This window comes from Hyperolius riggenbachi, chromosome 5, assembly GCF_040937935.1.
Source record: "Hyperolius riggenbachi isolate aHypRig1 chromosome 5, aHypRig1.pri, whole genome shotgun sequence".
Lineage (NCBI taxonomy): Eukaryota > Metazoa > Chordata > Amphibia > Anura > Hyperoliidae > Hyperolius > Hyperolius riggenbachi.
The window spans coordinates 309175775-309191431 of NC_090650.1; the positions used below are offsets into that span (position 1 = coordinate 309175775).

At 40.5% G+C, this 15657-nt stretch overlaps 1 protein-coding gene across 2 annotated transcripts in view; it reads right to left on the reverse strand.

Moving 5' to 3' along the window:
• Positions 1 to 15657, reverse strand: part of LOC137518829 (NADH dehydrogenase [ubiquinone] flavoprotein 2, mitochondrial-like) — a 70512-nt gene that overhangs the window by 18330 nt on the left and 36525 nt on the right. For both annotated transcript variants that reach the window (XM_068237189.1, XM_068237190.1), the window contains exon 5: positions 1499 to 1667. In XM_068237189.1, the coding sequence (XP_068093290.1) occupies positions 1499 to 1667 (169 nt within the window). The remainder of the gene's footprint in view (positions 1 to 1498; positions 1668 to 15657) is intronic.

Below are 15657 nucleotides of genomic sequence, written 5' to 3' on the forward strand. Positions count from 1 at the left end.
TCAGGGAAGAAGAGCTGCACATTATCTGGGTGTTTGGTTGCATATAGTGAAGCAAGGTCAATGAAATGTATGCTTCACTGTTAACAAGTGCGTTTTGCCGTAAAGCACTGCATGCAAGTCAAAATGCTGCATGCTGTTATGCCACACACACTGCGATCATCGCATTGCAGTGTGGCAAGCCGTGTTACAAAACAGCTGTTATGCTGCAATGCAACACCTCACTGCGAACGTAGCCCAATACTTATGTTACCATTCTGAAAATGATAGTTCACAGGCTAAGACGCCGCCTACTTCAGTATTTACTGTTCTACATTCGTAACAAGCAGAGGAAAGCATTTCCAGTAAGTAGTTTAACGGATTATGGTTTCTTTCAATAAAACCCGACTGACTTCTATTCGCCTCAAACCTTGTGCACGGAAGTGCAAAGGTTTGTGTACTGTAGAAATGCAATGGACAAACCTGTATATGATGGAGACGGACTTGTGTGAGTAAGACCAGGCTTTCCCTTAGGAAAGGTCTTATTCTACAAAACTGCAATAACCACTTCCGTACCAGCAGTCTCTGCCCCCTTAAGGACCAGAGACTGCTGGTACCAAAGAACGTTGGCTCTGCGACGGGGAGAAAGCGACGCAATCGGTGGGAATGTACAGCGTGACGATTGAAATTTACGCCCTGGCAGCGGTAAGGGGATCAGAACAGTGCGTAGATTTCAATCATCAAGGTCCGGAAGTGGTTAAAGGTGCACAAATAGGATGTTTATGTTGATTTTGTAGGAAGAGGTTAAAAAATAAAATCTAGACACCTTTCACATTAGGTCCACATTATCTAGACCTTTTCATGATGTAATCAAATAAATGTTACATCTCTGTAAATAGTTTCTTCCATATTTGATACAAAAGTATTGCTGTTAACTTACAAATAAAGTGACACACTGCTTAAAGGGTACATAAACTGAGAAGGATATGGAATTTTCCTTTTAAAATACTACCAGTTGCCTGACTCTCCTGCTGATCCCGTGTCTCTAATACTTTTAGCCACAGCCCCTGAACAAGCATGCAGGCCAGGTGCTCTGACTGAAGTCAGACTGGATTAGTTGCATGCTTGTTTCAGGTGTGCGATTTGGCTGCAGTCAGCCAAAGAGATCAGTAGGACTGCCAGGCAACTGGTATTTTTTAAAAGGAAACATCCATATCCCTCTCAGTTAAGGCTCCCTTTAAAAAAAGGATTAGGATTATAAAGCAGATTTTAAAACCTACCCATAGCCAAAATGTAATTTTGTTTCAATGTGTGAACGTTTTAGAATTTCTATTTTATAAGGTTTTTAGGTTACCCACTAAAAAAAGTCTATATTCAACATTAAAGAACCAAATGTCTTAATTTGACCTCACTACTGACTAAAAATCAGAGAGCTGTACTAAGAAGCAAAAGTAATTTTTCAAACGCGTTCCACAATGGGATTCACGCTACAAAGAATACAGCACTATAAAATAGGACATACCAAGTTTTTTCTTGATGGCTTCCAGTATAGAATCAGAGTCTCGAAGCATACAAGGTGTTGTTGTACAAATCTGAATGTGATATTTTCCCACTGGTTTCCTGTTGTACATAGTATAGAAGGTGGCCACTTCATATACTCTCATGGCAGGCATCTGCAAAACCTCAGCCACCTGTATAGACAGAATTCCGGACATCATAAAGTTACTTCACAAAACAGTTCACAATTACATACACATAGCAAGGAAATGAGCAGCGCTACTTAAAAACAGACTAGTGCCTACCTGCAAAAGAGTGCAAGCCCCACTTGCGGGGTCGAATACACACCGAGCATACACATGACCTGTCTACCACTAGAGGAGGATGTTGGTTTCCATTAACAGCTTGCATGCAACCTATTAAGTACTCGTCTTGCGCAATTTACAATTACATACACGTTTGTTAAAGGAAAAGCTATTGGTCAGCTTGAGAAGAAAATGGAGTAAAGTAACGGACCATCGATGGTAATAAAGCAAGCACCATCCACTGGTGTACCATCTGCAGACCAGGTCACAGGAACAAATTACAGAAGCATGTTAGCTAAGGAGATGGTAAATAAGAAGCTAATCATTTTAAGTAAAGGCAAATTTTCTGTTAATTTTATGCAGCTTGAATTTGGACCAATCAAAATCATTTGGTACCACATTTGATTGGCCCAACTCCAAGCTGCATGCATTTGTCTAAAACAAAATTTACATCAATTTGAAAGTGCTAGCATCTCACTGACCAGCTCATCAGTACCCAAGCCTGCTTAAAAATTACAGCTAGCACCTCATTTTTTAAAGGGAACCTAAAGTGACAGGAGATCGACATGTGTATGGGCAATTGACAAGCATACAATTACCTATGCTTCATTCCTAGCAGATAACTGGGCTTCTGAGAGCAGGTGATGGATTAAAAAAAGCCAAAAGTTCATATAGTTCAGCTCTCTGAGACATAAAAGACTGTTTCATTGAGCGGAGACAAAACAAAAAACCTACTTTTTTAAACAACGTAAAACTGTAGGATATCAAAGTCATTGTTAGAGTAAGAGGATAGATACAATTGTTAATCACTTAATTTCCATTAAAGAGACACTGAAGCGGAAAAAAATTATGATATAATGATTTTATGTGCAGTACAGCTAAGAAATAAAACATTAGGAGCAGAGACATAAGTCTAATATTGTTTCCAATACAGGAGGAGTTAAGAAACTCCAGTTATCTATGCAAGAGAGCCATTGAGCTCCACGACTTTCAAAGTCGCAGAGAGCTCTGTCTTCTGAAGCTTGTTATCTCAACTGTCAGTCTTTGTATTGTCCTCTGCAGAAGAAAAAAACAGGTCAATAGTTCACTGGCCTGCTCTGTAAAATCATCTAGAATGCTGAGTAGTGTGTAAACTGCAAATATTAGAGAATAAAGCAATGTTATAAAAAAAACACTATATAACTGAAAATAAAAATATAAGACTATTTTCTTTGCTACTAATGTTCTAGTAATTATCCGTACTACACAACCAATTCATGATGATATATTTTTTTTCCCGCTCCAGTGTCTGTTTAAAGGCTACCAGAGCTGAATGAGCAGGAGAAACGGACAGGTGGGGGGGGGGGGGGGGGACAGACATGTACGGAAAGCTGTCCTGCCTCCGCTTCCCCTCATTTGCTAGCTAAATGCCCCCGGCATCCACTTCTGGATCGGCCATTAGTGTACAGGCACTGGCCCGGCTACACACGTCCTACATACTATGCAAATTACATCACAACTATGCCATGCACGTTTCTTGCCCTGGGCGCTTGCTGTAGGGCGCACAATGTAGGATTTTCCCAACCTGGCCAGCGTCTGCGCACTAATGGCCGACCCAGAAGAGGCTGCCAGGAAGCATTTAGCTAGCAAAGGGGTAGAGGAAAATGGGCGGGGGCCGTCAGGACAGCTTCCTGTACATGCCTGCTCCCCCCCCCATGTCTCCTACTCACTTCAGCTCTGGTATCCTTTATGGTTTACTTTACTGTAATTTATGTCAGTGAAGCTGGCTCCTAAAAATTTCCTGCTGGCTCCTGATTTTATAATTTTATATGAATGTGTGTTCATTGCTTGATTGATGCAGCAAAGTCTGGAGAAACTGTGCATCTTCTATTGAAATAGGCCTGATTGGCCATAGCTAAAAAGGCTGCACGATTTATCATTGTAAAATAGTTGACGCGATTTGCGGCAAGACAATTTCCTAAAAGTCATATTGGCGATTTTATCATGCACACAACTTTACGCGTGGCACCTTGCTGCAGGCTTTTTACGCGTATTAATTTATGCGTCCAATGCGTAGAATTATTTGTGTTGGCCGTGCGGCGCACCTCCTTCCGGCCAAAGGGGGCAGAGCGGTACTGAGTAGTGTAACGCGGCCAGCATGTGGAAGAGAAGGATCTGCACACAGGCACTCATGTTCTGCACTTAAACCCTGTCTCCCATGGTCACACTGCTATGCATTTGCCCACTGCCCACCCAGGATCTGTAATCTCTCCACTATCCTGTCGAGCAAACACCACCCACTGCCCAGTAAATGGCTACTGCCCAGGATCTGCTGCAGCTGTGGTATTCTCTCTGTCTCCAGTCTAGTCCACGATCTTGTCGAGCAAACTCTTAGCAACTCTGATCACCACCAGTGCCCACTCACTGCCCAGGATCTGTTGTGGCACTCATTCTCCAATTAGCTGCTCCAGCTCCTCGTGCTTTTGGTTGTGAAATGGCTTCAACAGAACCAGAACGAAAACCGGAGTTCGATTTAATCTCCAAGAAATTCAGCAATAGTAAAGCTTGATTTGAAGAAAAAAATCGCAAAAAAAAAAAAAAAAAAAAAATCACAATTCAATTTTTTCCTGCTTTAGTAATGTACAGTATATGAGAACATTTAAAAGTAGCAGTCGGATGATTGCTTCTTGATCCTTTAGTTTGTTAGCCAAGTGGTAGTTCCTTTTCAAGCAAATAGCAGAACACCGAACCCCAACCGCCCAACTGCCCCCCCCCCCCCAGTGATTTTTTTTTTTTTGGGGTGGCCAGCACTGCAGCTACAGTTACTCCTTGCTCAGCACGAAATGAAGCATTTAACCCTTCTGACACCTTCCCCAATGCCCAATGGCCTCAATTCACTAAAGGCATTTCATTAAAATACTCCATTTAATATTTTGCACTATCAGTCTTCTCTTACAAGACACAGATTATTTATATCGCACTTTTCTTTTGGCGGACTGAGTGTCAGAACTGTAGCCTAGGACATGCTCAATAGGCAGTAGCAGTGTTAGGGAGTCTTGCTCAAGCTCCCTACTGAATAGTTGCTGGCTTACTGAACAGGAAGACCCAAGATTCTAACCCAGGTCTCCTGTGTCAGAGGCAGAGCCCTTAACCAGTACACTGTCCAGCTTATGTACAAGTTTGTGCACAAGCCATTCTATTTTCTGTCCAGTGCATCCCTTTAGATGTGTATCTGTGCTAACTAGAGGGAGCTCTTCTATGTATTAGTATACATATCTGCACATCTAAAGAGGAAGAGAAAAGCCTTCTCCTGCTCTGCCATTCTGAAGTCACGCCCTCCAGAGTATCTGATCAAATAGGATGAGAAACAGGGCTGTGTGGCTCTACCTATTGACTGTCTGCTACATCTGTAAACTTTTACCGCATGGATATTGTAAGTTACTGACTGGTCAGAGCTGGAGATAAATACCGAACACTTTTACTTGATTTACTGAAAGCTTCATTCTTTGTGCTTTGCCATTTCATGACATTTCTTTAAAGCTTTACCACACAAGTCGGTAATTTACTTCACTAGTCAGTAATTTTATTTTTGAGTGCAGTAATAGGTTTAGTGAATTGGAATTTGGCAAGGTAAACAGTAAAATCAGCTGTTTTCTGCAGAATTGAGGCCAATGGCCTCAAATCATAGAGCACAGTACGGTAAATTTAAAATGCTCAGTAAATCACCGCATTCTGTATTTTAGACTTTTGTGTGCTAATTCATAAAAATGTTCACAGGTGCGGTAGAAGTTTGGTAATGTAGCTTCAATAGACAAAAACTCAGTGCGGTGAGCACATTACAATAGTAAGAGGCATCCCAACATACCTTTAGATGTACATGTTTTGCTATACTTTACTTGCTCTGAATCTGTCAGTCTTTTTTAACATTTTATTTGCCACAGCTTCGAATAACTTCCAGGAGACATTACAGATGCCATGCTTAGGTGGTTTCCCCACTAGTTCCTCCACTAGGAACCTAAGAGGTTAAACCGCCGAAGGGTGACAGGAGAAGCCTCTCTTGTTCAGTGATCTCTGCTCACTACCTGGGGTAGAAAATCTAGACCCACCGGAGAAGCCTGCAGGTCCCATCAAAATCCATAAGCGGGACTTGCAGGAGACAGGGGCTGTTTCAGTCATAGCTTATTCCTTTCTGTTGTGTGAGACAAGCTCGCACAGTCTCCGCTCTCATATCGCAACACCAGAGGTGCTGGTAAAATTTCAGGCTTTTACCGCATGATCTAGTCTTTATGCATTGACATTAGCTGAAATTTGTTGAGGTATTTACTGCACAAGTCGGTCATTTACCTCACTGCTTGGTAACTTCAGTTTTTCATGCGGTAACAGCTTTTATGAATTGACATTTTCCTAAGTGCTCTGTAAAGTCAGCTGTTTTCAGCATTACAGAATGCGGTAATGCTTTATGAATCGAGGCCATTGTGTTCATACAAGCCATGTGTACTTTTCATCACCCTCATGTCTCTTATAGGGATAAGCAAGAATTAAATCATCCCTGAGTGTGAGGGGTGTGGGCCCATTCACACTGTGAAAAACATCCATGCACAACATGAACACGCATTTTTATGAAATCTGGCCTCCATGTGCACTGGATGAGACCGCATCACACACTGCAACGGCCACATGTGGTCCGGGCAGTGTGTATCACTTGGCACTACAAGTACCAACAATTCCAAAATCTCCAGGACTACACAGTTTTTTGCCTTGCAATTTATAGAAGATAACCCTGTCCTTACAATAGCGGTTGACAATTACATCAAAAACACTTCAAACTGCAAGCAGATGCTAGTGTTCCTGTATAAGTGAGCTCAAAATTCACACTTTCTATATAGCAAGATGTATTTTTCTGCTCTGTAACAACATATACAGTTAGCTAACATCAACTCCATATTTGAAAGTCTGCCCATTCTGCAAGAATAAATGTCAGCATAAAACAACCTTAAAAAGTTTAATCATTTTATGAAATCAAGCTTACTAAGTACATTGCTAAGCGAATTAAGCATTGTAGGGTTTCTGAATTCATTACACATAACACAGCAGCCATCTGTAACCTATGTAATGACGATGCAGTAAAAGTTTTTGAAAAGAAAACAAACTCAGAATTACAGTACCGTAACTCCTAAAATGTTTCATTCAGACTACAGAAATTCTGTTATTAGAAATAGGAATAAACTGCTGTGTTTTTTGAGGACTTATGCTCTGCTAAGGATCATCAAAAGGGCCTGATCTCCTAAATATACAGTATGTATTGCTTAGTACTAACTCACATGCTCTGATCCCCTCCCAAATCAAGGTGTCAAAGTTAATGGAAAAACGTACGATTACGTTAAAAGATACGGAGCTCAAATTTGAAACCATTTGGGAACCTTGGGAAGCTTTTTATGGATAAAGATGATTTCTTTGTTTTTGGTGGAAAGAACCTCCAGTTTACTCATAAGACCTACGATTTATGCTCCATTTTCTTTTCTTTTTTTGATTATGCAGTGAGTGGATAGGATCCGACCTGACCCTTGTTTTGTTTTTTATTTCAGCTCCTAATGCTAAATTTTAGGTATTATGTTGCGGTTCTACACATGGACATTGCATTGTCTGCATAATGCAAAAGGACTCGATCATAATTATTGGTAATAGTTCATTTTATTTTTGATCCTTCAATTGAACTGTCTTTAAAAGTGTCACCTTTCCTTTTCATCTACACGAGTGCCCTTTTACTCTGAGGCAGACACTCTATATTTGACTGATGCAAATATTTTCTATTTTCTGAAGAACTGATTTCAGGCATTTTTGTTCCGATAGTGGCCTGTTGCTTTGTTCATGTTGATTGATCTCAATTAAAACAGTGTTACAAAAAAAAAAAAAAAAAAAAGTAAAGGTAATTAATGCTACCATTCACTTACTATGATCAAGTTTTTTCTCACAATGATCAAATGTTTTTCTGACATAATACAGATAAATAAGGTATCCAGATATGTTCTAAAATAAGAATGCAATTCACTGCAACATTATGGCGGATTTAAACAGTTTCAGCACTAAAAGAAAGTGCTGCACTGAGAAGATGATCTGCAGATAGACAATGGAACTAGGTTAGCTGCCTCCACATAGGTTTCCGTATAGTAGTAAGAGCCTACTGCACCAATGGGAAATAGGGATGTGCTGTGATCACCTCTGGAGCCACAAGGGTCTTGTCATATATTCCAAACGATCCGCACCATCCAAGATAAATACTTTATTAGCTCAGTTTAAAACATAATAAACATTAAAATCCAAAAGTGGGTCTGTGCATTATGATCATAATGCACAGACCCACTTTTGTATTTTAATCTGTTTATTATGTTTTAAACTGAGCTAATAAAGTATTTATCTTGGATGGTTCCACATAGGTTTCCTGCAATGTGCTGTTCCTCTAGTGGCCAAAGAAGCCACAGGAATCATCACTGCACTTCTACCCAAGACCAGATTTAGGCCTCCTTTCCACAGACTGTTGAGCTGTGTGCTCAGCAAGCAGTTATGTCAGAATTCTAGCAGTTTTATTTATGCAGGAAAAGCTGTCATGTGTATGTATATATAAATAATAATCAATACAGTCCTAAACAAAGAAATAATTATTGTTAAAACCTATAATCTAATTTAATACTGGATTCTGTCGGTGACAGTTAAAGTAAAACTTTTATAAAATTGTTTTAACTTGTAAGCTAGAAGATTGTTGACGTACTTGTTACAGACAGCAAGAAATAATGCCATGTCATGACTGATTGTCCTTTGGAATGTCAATAATAAGTTCCAAGGTTTTTGTATTGTCCCGTATTTAGGACAAATGATGCCACCTGGCGGTTTAATAGTTTTACAAAATTAATATTATTTGTTATAAAATGCTGACCGCTGCCGGTGGACATTATTAAATTTATTTATTTATAAGAAAGTCAAATATATAGAAAATTATTTTATATTATTACATTTTAATATGCAATTATATCTTATATGATTAATTGTTTTAAGAAGAATTATATAATAAGCTTTATATTTAAATAAGTATATTAGAAACCCTGTATGCTTCAATAAGTCTTAAATTGCTGAAGACTCTCACAGGTCTGGTTACAGTGTCAACCTGACCAATCTTATGTCTGGGAAAGTACCGAGACATTCCAACAATTAGCAGAGAACACTATCAGAAATGCGTCATGAATGACATTGCTTAGTCTCAATGTCTGGGGCAGCCAGCAGACAAGATGGCTGGTGACGTCCATTTTAATTAACTGCGTCAGAAATGACCCTATATCAAATGTCAAGCACTCCAAATGACGTTAATTCCCATAAGATAAGGTAATTAAGAATTTATAAACAATAATATTGTGATTTAGGTATTCAAAACATAGATAGCGTTTGACGCATGGAAGCTTTAGCCAATTAGAACCTGGTATTCAGGGAAATTCCAGATTAGGAAACCATATTGCATCCAAACCCTATAAAAGTAGGGGCTGAAAGCTCATAGTTTGCAGAAGCCCAGCAATCTCCTGAGAAGACACGAAGCAGAAACTACCTTCCACACGTGGTTCTACAGGATCTTCTCAAAAAATTAGCATACTGTGATAAAGTTCATTATTTTCTGTAATGTACTCATAAACATTATACTTTCATATATTTTAGATTCAAATACACACAACTGAAGTAGTTCAAGCCTTTTATTGTTTTAATATTGATTTTGGCATACAGCTCATGAAAACCCAAAATTCCTATCTCAAAAAATTTGCATATTTCAACCCACCAATAAAAGTAGCGTTTGTTTTTTTTTTTTAAAAAGAAATAGTCAACCTTCAAATAATTATGTTCAGTTATGCACTCAATACTTGGTGGGGAATCCTTTTGCAGAAATGACTGCTTTAATGCGGCGTGGCATGGAGGCAATCAGCCTGTGGCACTGCTCAGGTGTTATGGAGGCCCAGGATGCTTCGATAGTGGCCTTAAAGCGGAATATAACCCTGCATTTCAACTTTGCTCTAAAACATTATTTACAGTATATTATATGCAACCAGCATTTTTTTTTTTACTAGACCAGCATTGGAAGGGTTACACAGGGCTTTAAAGTTCCTTTAGATTTCTGCAGACGCATCCGAAGCTGAAAAGAGATACATTTTGTTTACAGAAATGTATCTAAGTGTTGAATGACTCATCTCTCTGACTGAGAAGGAGCTTGGAGGACTGCCAAAGAGTGTGTAACTGTTTATCAATAGATACATAGAATGTAACAATCTGAACTTCTGCATATCTCTCCACGGAACTTGAAACGTCTGTGTTTAACCCTTCCAATGCTGGTCTAGTAAAAAGAAATGCTTTTTGCATATAATATGCTGTAAATAATATTTTAGAGCAAAGTTGAAATGCAGGGTTATATTCCGCTTTAAGCTCATCCAGAGTGTTGGGTCTTGCGTCTCAACTTTCTCTTCACAATATCCCACAGATTCTCTATGGGGTTCAGGTCAGGAGAGTTGGCAGGCCAATTGAGCACAGTAATCCCATGGTCAGTAAACCATTTACCAGTGGTTTTGTCACTGTGAGCAGGTGCCAGGTCGTGCTGAAAAATGAAATCATCTCTGTCAGGAATATATTGGGGTGCTGATGATGTTAGGGATAATACAGTAGTATATTATCATTTTTCTATCTGTTGTGTATTATGTCAGCCAGTCTGGTTTTGAAGGTAGTGGGGCTAACTTCATGGACTGTTAATGTGAGTGTGAGCGTGAGTGTGAGTGTGAGTGTGTGTGTGTGTGTCAATAGACCGACATTAGCATACAGTTCCTCTGGACAGCCAGAAATAGGTAATTAGGTTCCCTTTTGTCTGCCACCCTGCAAATGTGGGGCATTGCTTTGATCTTTTGTATTAATGTAGACGGCTGCCTGTTGGTCAACACACTATCCGACTAAGTGAGTCTGCCAAGTTCAAAGTGGACAGGAATGTTTGAAATTTACATGACAGCCAGGAAGCTTCACCCAAACTACATTCTTTTGATGTATAGACTTTTACAGGCTGGAATGTTGAGGAAGACAATCAATGGTCACCTGGAGTGGGGGAAATCCTTTTTGATACCATTTTTTTACCTGTGGAAATTGAATTATGTCTGAGATTTAATTAAAACTTGTTCCTCCCCTCCCCAATGAAGTTGTAGCCTCCAGGCATATCTCACAGTATAAACCAGCAGCTAGGATAGCCACAACTGGTAGCTCTCTGGAGATAGCAAGGACGCTAAGGGCTGCCCGACTACTGGTCGAAGCGGCGTTCTCCTGCCAATGACGTTCAAACAATGCAGTAACGTTTATTTTTCCCTTTTATTTCGGCATCCTGTCTTGTGTGTATTTTTGTAACTTTAATCTTGTAACTTTTTTACTTTGTTTTTGTACATCTTTTGTATATATTAAGTTCTGCATTGTTCCATGTTTTTTCTGGAATATTAACTTGTTATTTAAATAAGTTGACTTCCGCTGTACTAAACTAACACTCATAGCCTAGAAGAGACTGAAGTGCAACTGTGTATAAATCCATGCCTAATTGTACGTTTGAGCTACCCTACCGTATGAGATTGTAATTGCATTGTGTGTGGGGGCGTTTGTCATACGTTGGCCTAAAGCGCGCAGCTGACCCAACGTACGAAAACGCCAGTGCGAGTAGCTCGACAGCAGAGTGGCTAACAGTATCGTTCGGAACGACTGTTAGTGGTTTTGCTTCACTACAGTGTAAGATTGCAACTGTGCGTGTGTGTGCGTGGCGTTCCCGTACTCAGCCTAAAGCGCAAAGCTGACCCGAATACGAAAACGCGGATTGCGTGCTGAGCACTCGACAGCCGAGTGGACGTGTCTAGAAAACCGCTAGTGGTGCCAGTAAGGAGCTTTTGAGGGGTCACAGCCTTGTTTGTAGCTCGAATAAGGCTGCTCCCCGCTTGATCTGGTCAAACCCGCAGTCGGGAACCGTATACACAGGCGTGCCGCGGGCCGGTTCCTGACAATCTCCATAAAGCTTTTCAGCAGATGGAAGCATGAAGTGCTCTAAAATCTGATAGCTAGCTGCATTGACCCTGCCCTTGATAAAACACAGTGGACCAACACCAGCAGCTGACATGGCACCCCAGACCATCACTGACTGGGTACTTGACACTGGACTTCAGGCATTTTGGCATTTCCCTCTCCCCGTCTTCCTCCAGACTTTGGCACCTTGATTTCCGAATGACATGTAAAAGTTGCTTTCATCCGAAAAAAGTACTTTGGACCACTGAGCAACAGTCCAGTGCTGCTTTTCTGTAGCCCAGGTCAGGCACTTCTGCAGCTGTTTCTGATTCAAAAGTGGGTTCATGCTTCCATCTGCTGAAAAGCTTTATGGAGATGAAGATTTCATTTTTCAGCACGACCTGGCACCTGCTCACAGTGACAAAACCACTGGTAAATGGTTTACTGACCATGGTATTACTGTGCTCAATTGGCCTGCCAACTCTGATGACCTGAACCCCATAGAAAATCTGTAGGATATTGGGAAGTGAAAGTTGAGAGACGCAAGACCCAACACTCTGGATGAGCTTAAGACCGCTATCGAAGCATCCTGGGCCTCCATAACACCTGAGCAATGCCACAGGCTGATTGCTTCCATGCCATGCCGCATTGAAGCAGTCATTTCTGCAAAAGGATTCCCCACCAAATATTGAGTGCATAACTGAACATAATTATTTGAAGGTTGACTTGTTTTAAAAACACTTTTCTTTTATTGGTCGGATGAAACATGCTATTTTTTTTGAGATAGGAATTTTGGGTTTTCATGAGCTGTATGCCAAAATCATCAATATTAAAACAATAAAAGGCTTGAACTACTTCAGTTGTGTGTATTTGAATCTAAAATATATGAAAGTAATGTTTATCAGTACATTACAGAAAATAATGAACTTTATCAAAGTATGCTAATTTTTTGAGAAGATCCTGTAGATGCTGAAGAGATGACAGAGAAGGGGTAATATGCGTAATATTCTGGTGATTTACTTTATTAATTTTTCAGCATTAAGTTTTGTTAAAGAGAATCTGTACTCTAAAATTCTTACAATAGAAAGCATACCATTCTATTCATTATGTTCTCCTGGGACCCTCTGAGCTGTTTCTGCCTCTCCCTGCTGCAATCCTGGCTTGTAATTGAGAGTTTTAGGCAGTGTTTACAAACAAACTAACCAGCTTGTGATAGGCTCAGACTGTGACTCACACAGAGTGTGGAGTGGGTGTGTATAGCTTCTGCCAATGACAAGCAGTGCAGCACATTCCACACATTCCAGCCTCAGCTACAGAGCTAACAGAAGAGAGAAGATTTGATCTTATAACATAGATAACACAGCCACTGTGCAACTAGGAAAGGATGCAGTAACACAGACCACATTAGAACAGGCATAGGAACTTATAGGATAGAAGAAATAAGGCTGAAAATGTTGTTACAGAGTCTCTTTAAAGAGACTCTGTAACAAATTGTTTATCTTTATTTCTTCTATGCTATAAGTTCCTATGCCTTTTCTAATGTGGTCTGGCTTACTGCAGCTTTTCCTAATTGCACAGTAGCTGTGTTATCTCTGTTATATGATCTAATCTTCTCTCTATAGTCGGCACAGTCAGGCTGAGGCAGTCAGACTGGAATGTGCAGGGCTGCTTGTGATTAGCTAGAAGCTGTACACACCCCCTGCAGGCTCTGTGTGACTAACACACTCTGCTTAGCTGAGCCTATTAGAAGCTGGTTAGTTTGTTTGTAAACACTGCCTAAAACTGGCAATTACAAGCCAGGTTTGCAGCAGAGAATGGCAGAAACAGCACAGAGGGGACCAGGAGCACATAATGAATAGAATGGTATGCTTTTTATTGTAAGAATTTCAGAGTACAGATTCTCTTTAAGATGTTAGCAAGAAGTTTTTTTTTGAAAGCTTTTTTTATGCTATTTCTTTAAGAAGATTACTACAAGTTTTAAACAGCTACTAGATACACAGCTATTGATACAGTTGACATCACTTTTGATCTTATTCTACATAACACAACTGTTCTATTCTTTTTTTAATGTACTTAGAAGATTGATAATTGCTTGGCTATAAAGCCTTGATGAGATGGAATACTGTTAGAAGGAAACACTACTTAGAACTGTTCATATTTTGTATATATGCTGTATGATAAGCAAATACAATGTTTTATATAAAATCATATACTGAGTGCTCTGATTCATTTCAAGGTACACCATCAATCTATAATTACTGTTATAGAGGGTTCAGACCCCACTGTGCCGGATTTATATGATAGCAACGCTTTAAGGGCTGGTCCTTTACTGAGTTAGCAATCATGAAAAAGGCAAGAACCGCCCGGGTTTTTGACAGTTATTATGCAGAAGTAAGCAGTTATCATGCAGCAACAAGCAGTTACCAGGCAGCATTGAGCAGCTGAGAGAGTTTGAGAGGCATTTCACTGCCTATCAACAGTTTGTGGAAAAGAGGCCTTAAAAGTTATACTGCTCAGGGAATCCTTTAGCAATGGGCAGTTCCTGCTATTGCTTCTGCCATGGTCTCTCTAGAGGTTGAAATACATGTGCTGAATGACTGGGCTAAAAAATGAGCAAGGGCCCATTTCCACTGTGTGCAAAATCATAATGCTAATTTTCACTTTAACATGGAAACCAATGCAGTTTAATGAAGTCAATTCCATTGAATGCATTTTTTTCAAATGCATTGTGATGCAGAAAAAATACGGACTGCATCGGCCCTGCAGTCTCATCTCGCCTCACCCGGCTACTTTTTCATGCCCCCCAGCTACTCTTACATGCCACCGGCTGGAAAACATTTCTGGGGAGAACACTGACATGCATTTTCAAAGTTCTGTATTAACCTCCTTAGCGGTATCCCCGACACTGTTTCGGGCATACTGCTTGCTGGCCCCAGGAGTGCATATTTTGTGCAATTAAATGGGTGTAAATCCTTTAGCTAGCACTAGGCTAGCTAGCTCAAGTGTCCACCTCCCCCCGATTGCTGCGGATCCCCGCCGATCCCCCCCGTTAATACATTACACCCCCCCTGTATCCAGCGATCGCGAAGCCTCCCTGCACAGCTTCGGTCTTTCTATGGGGAGGACCAGGTTTGAGCACGACGTCAGCGACGTCGTGACGTCATGTGCAATCCTCCCCATAGTGAAGACCGGAGCTGTGCAGGAAGGCTGCGCCGATCGCTGGATCCAGGCTGGGTAATGTATAAAAGGGGGATCGGGGGGTGCCGAACAATTGTACTAGCTAGCCTAGTGCTAGCAAAAGCGTTAACAGCCATGTGATCGCCTTCATTTTTTGGCACAAACTTTCAAAACCTCCTGAGCGGCGTAACGCTCAGGAGGTAAAAAACCGCATGTCTGCAACTGTACTCAAATCGCATGCAAGACAGTGGAACTGGGCCCTAAAATGTTTTCTCTGACAGAGAAAAGCCGCCACATATTTTGTAAATGAGCACTTTCAGGAGGCTTTGAAATAGAAAGCTCTGCTTGAAAACTGATGTCTTCCCTAGTTTCTACATGTTGGCAGGGTAATCAGAACAACATGTTTTCACCATATGCCTGCACATGTGGAATTGAACCTTGTGGCTGTAATTAGGCTATAGATAGGTTGCTATGGCAGCAGAGAGTGTGCTACCATGACAACATTTTTGCAAATTTTTCTTTAGAGACGCAATTCTCATCTTGTTCCTTGAGCAGCCTATGAAAAGATGGGTCATACTGATGACCATTTATGTAAAAGCAGCAATGTGAAAACAGAATCTACAAGACTAATCAATTTAAGTAAATTAAAATGGTTACCATAGCTGCTACTACACAG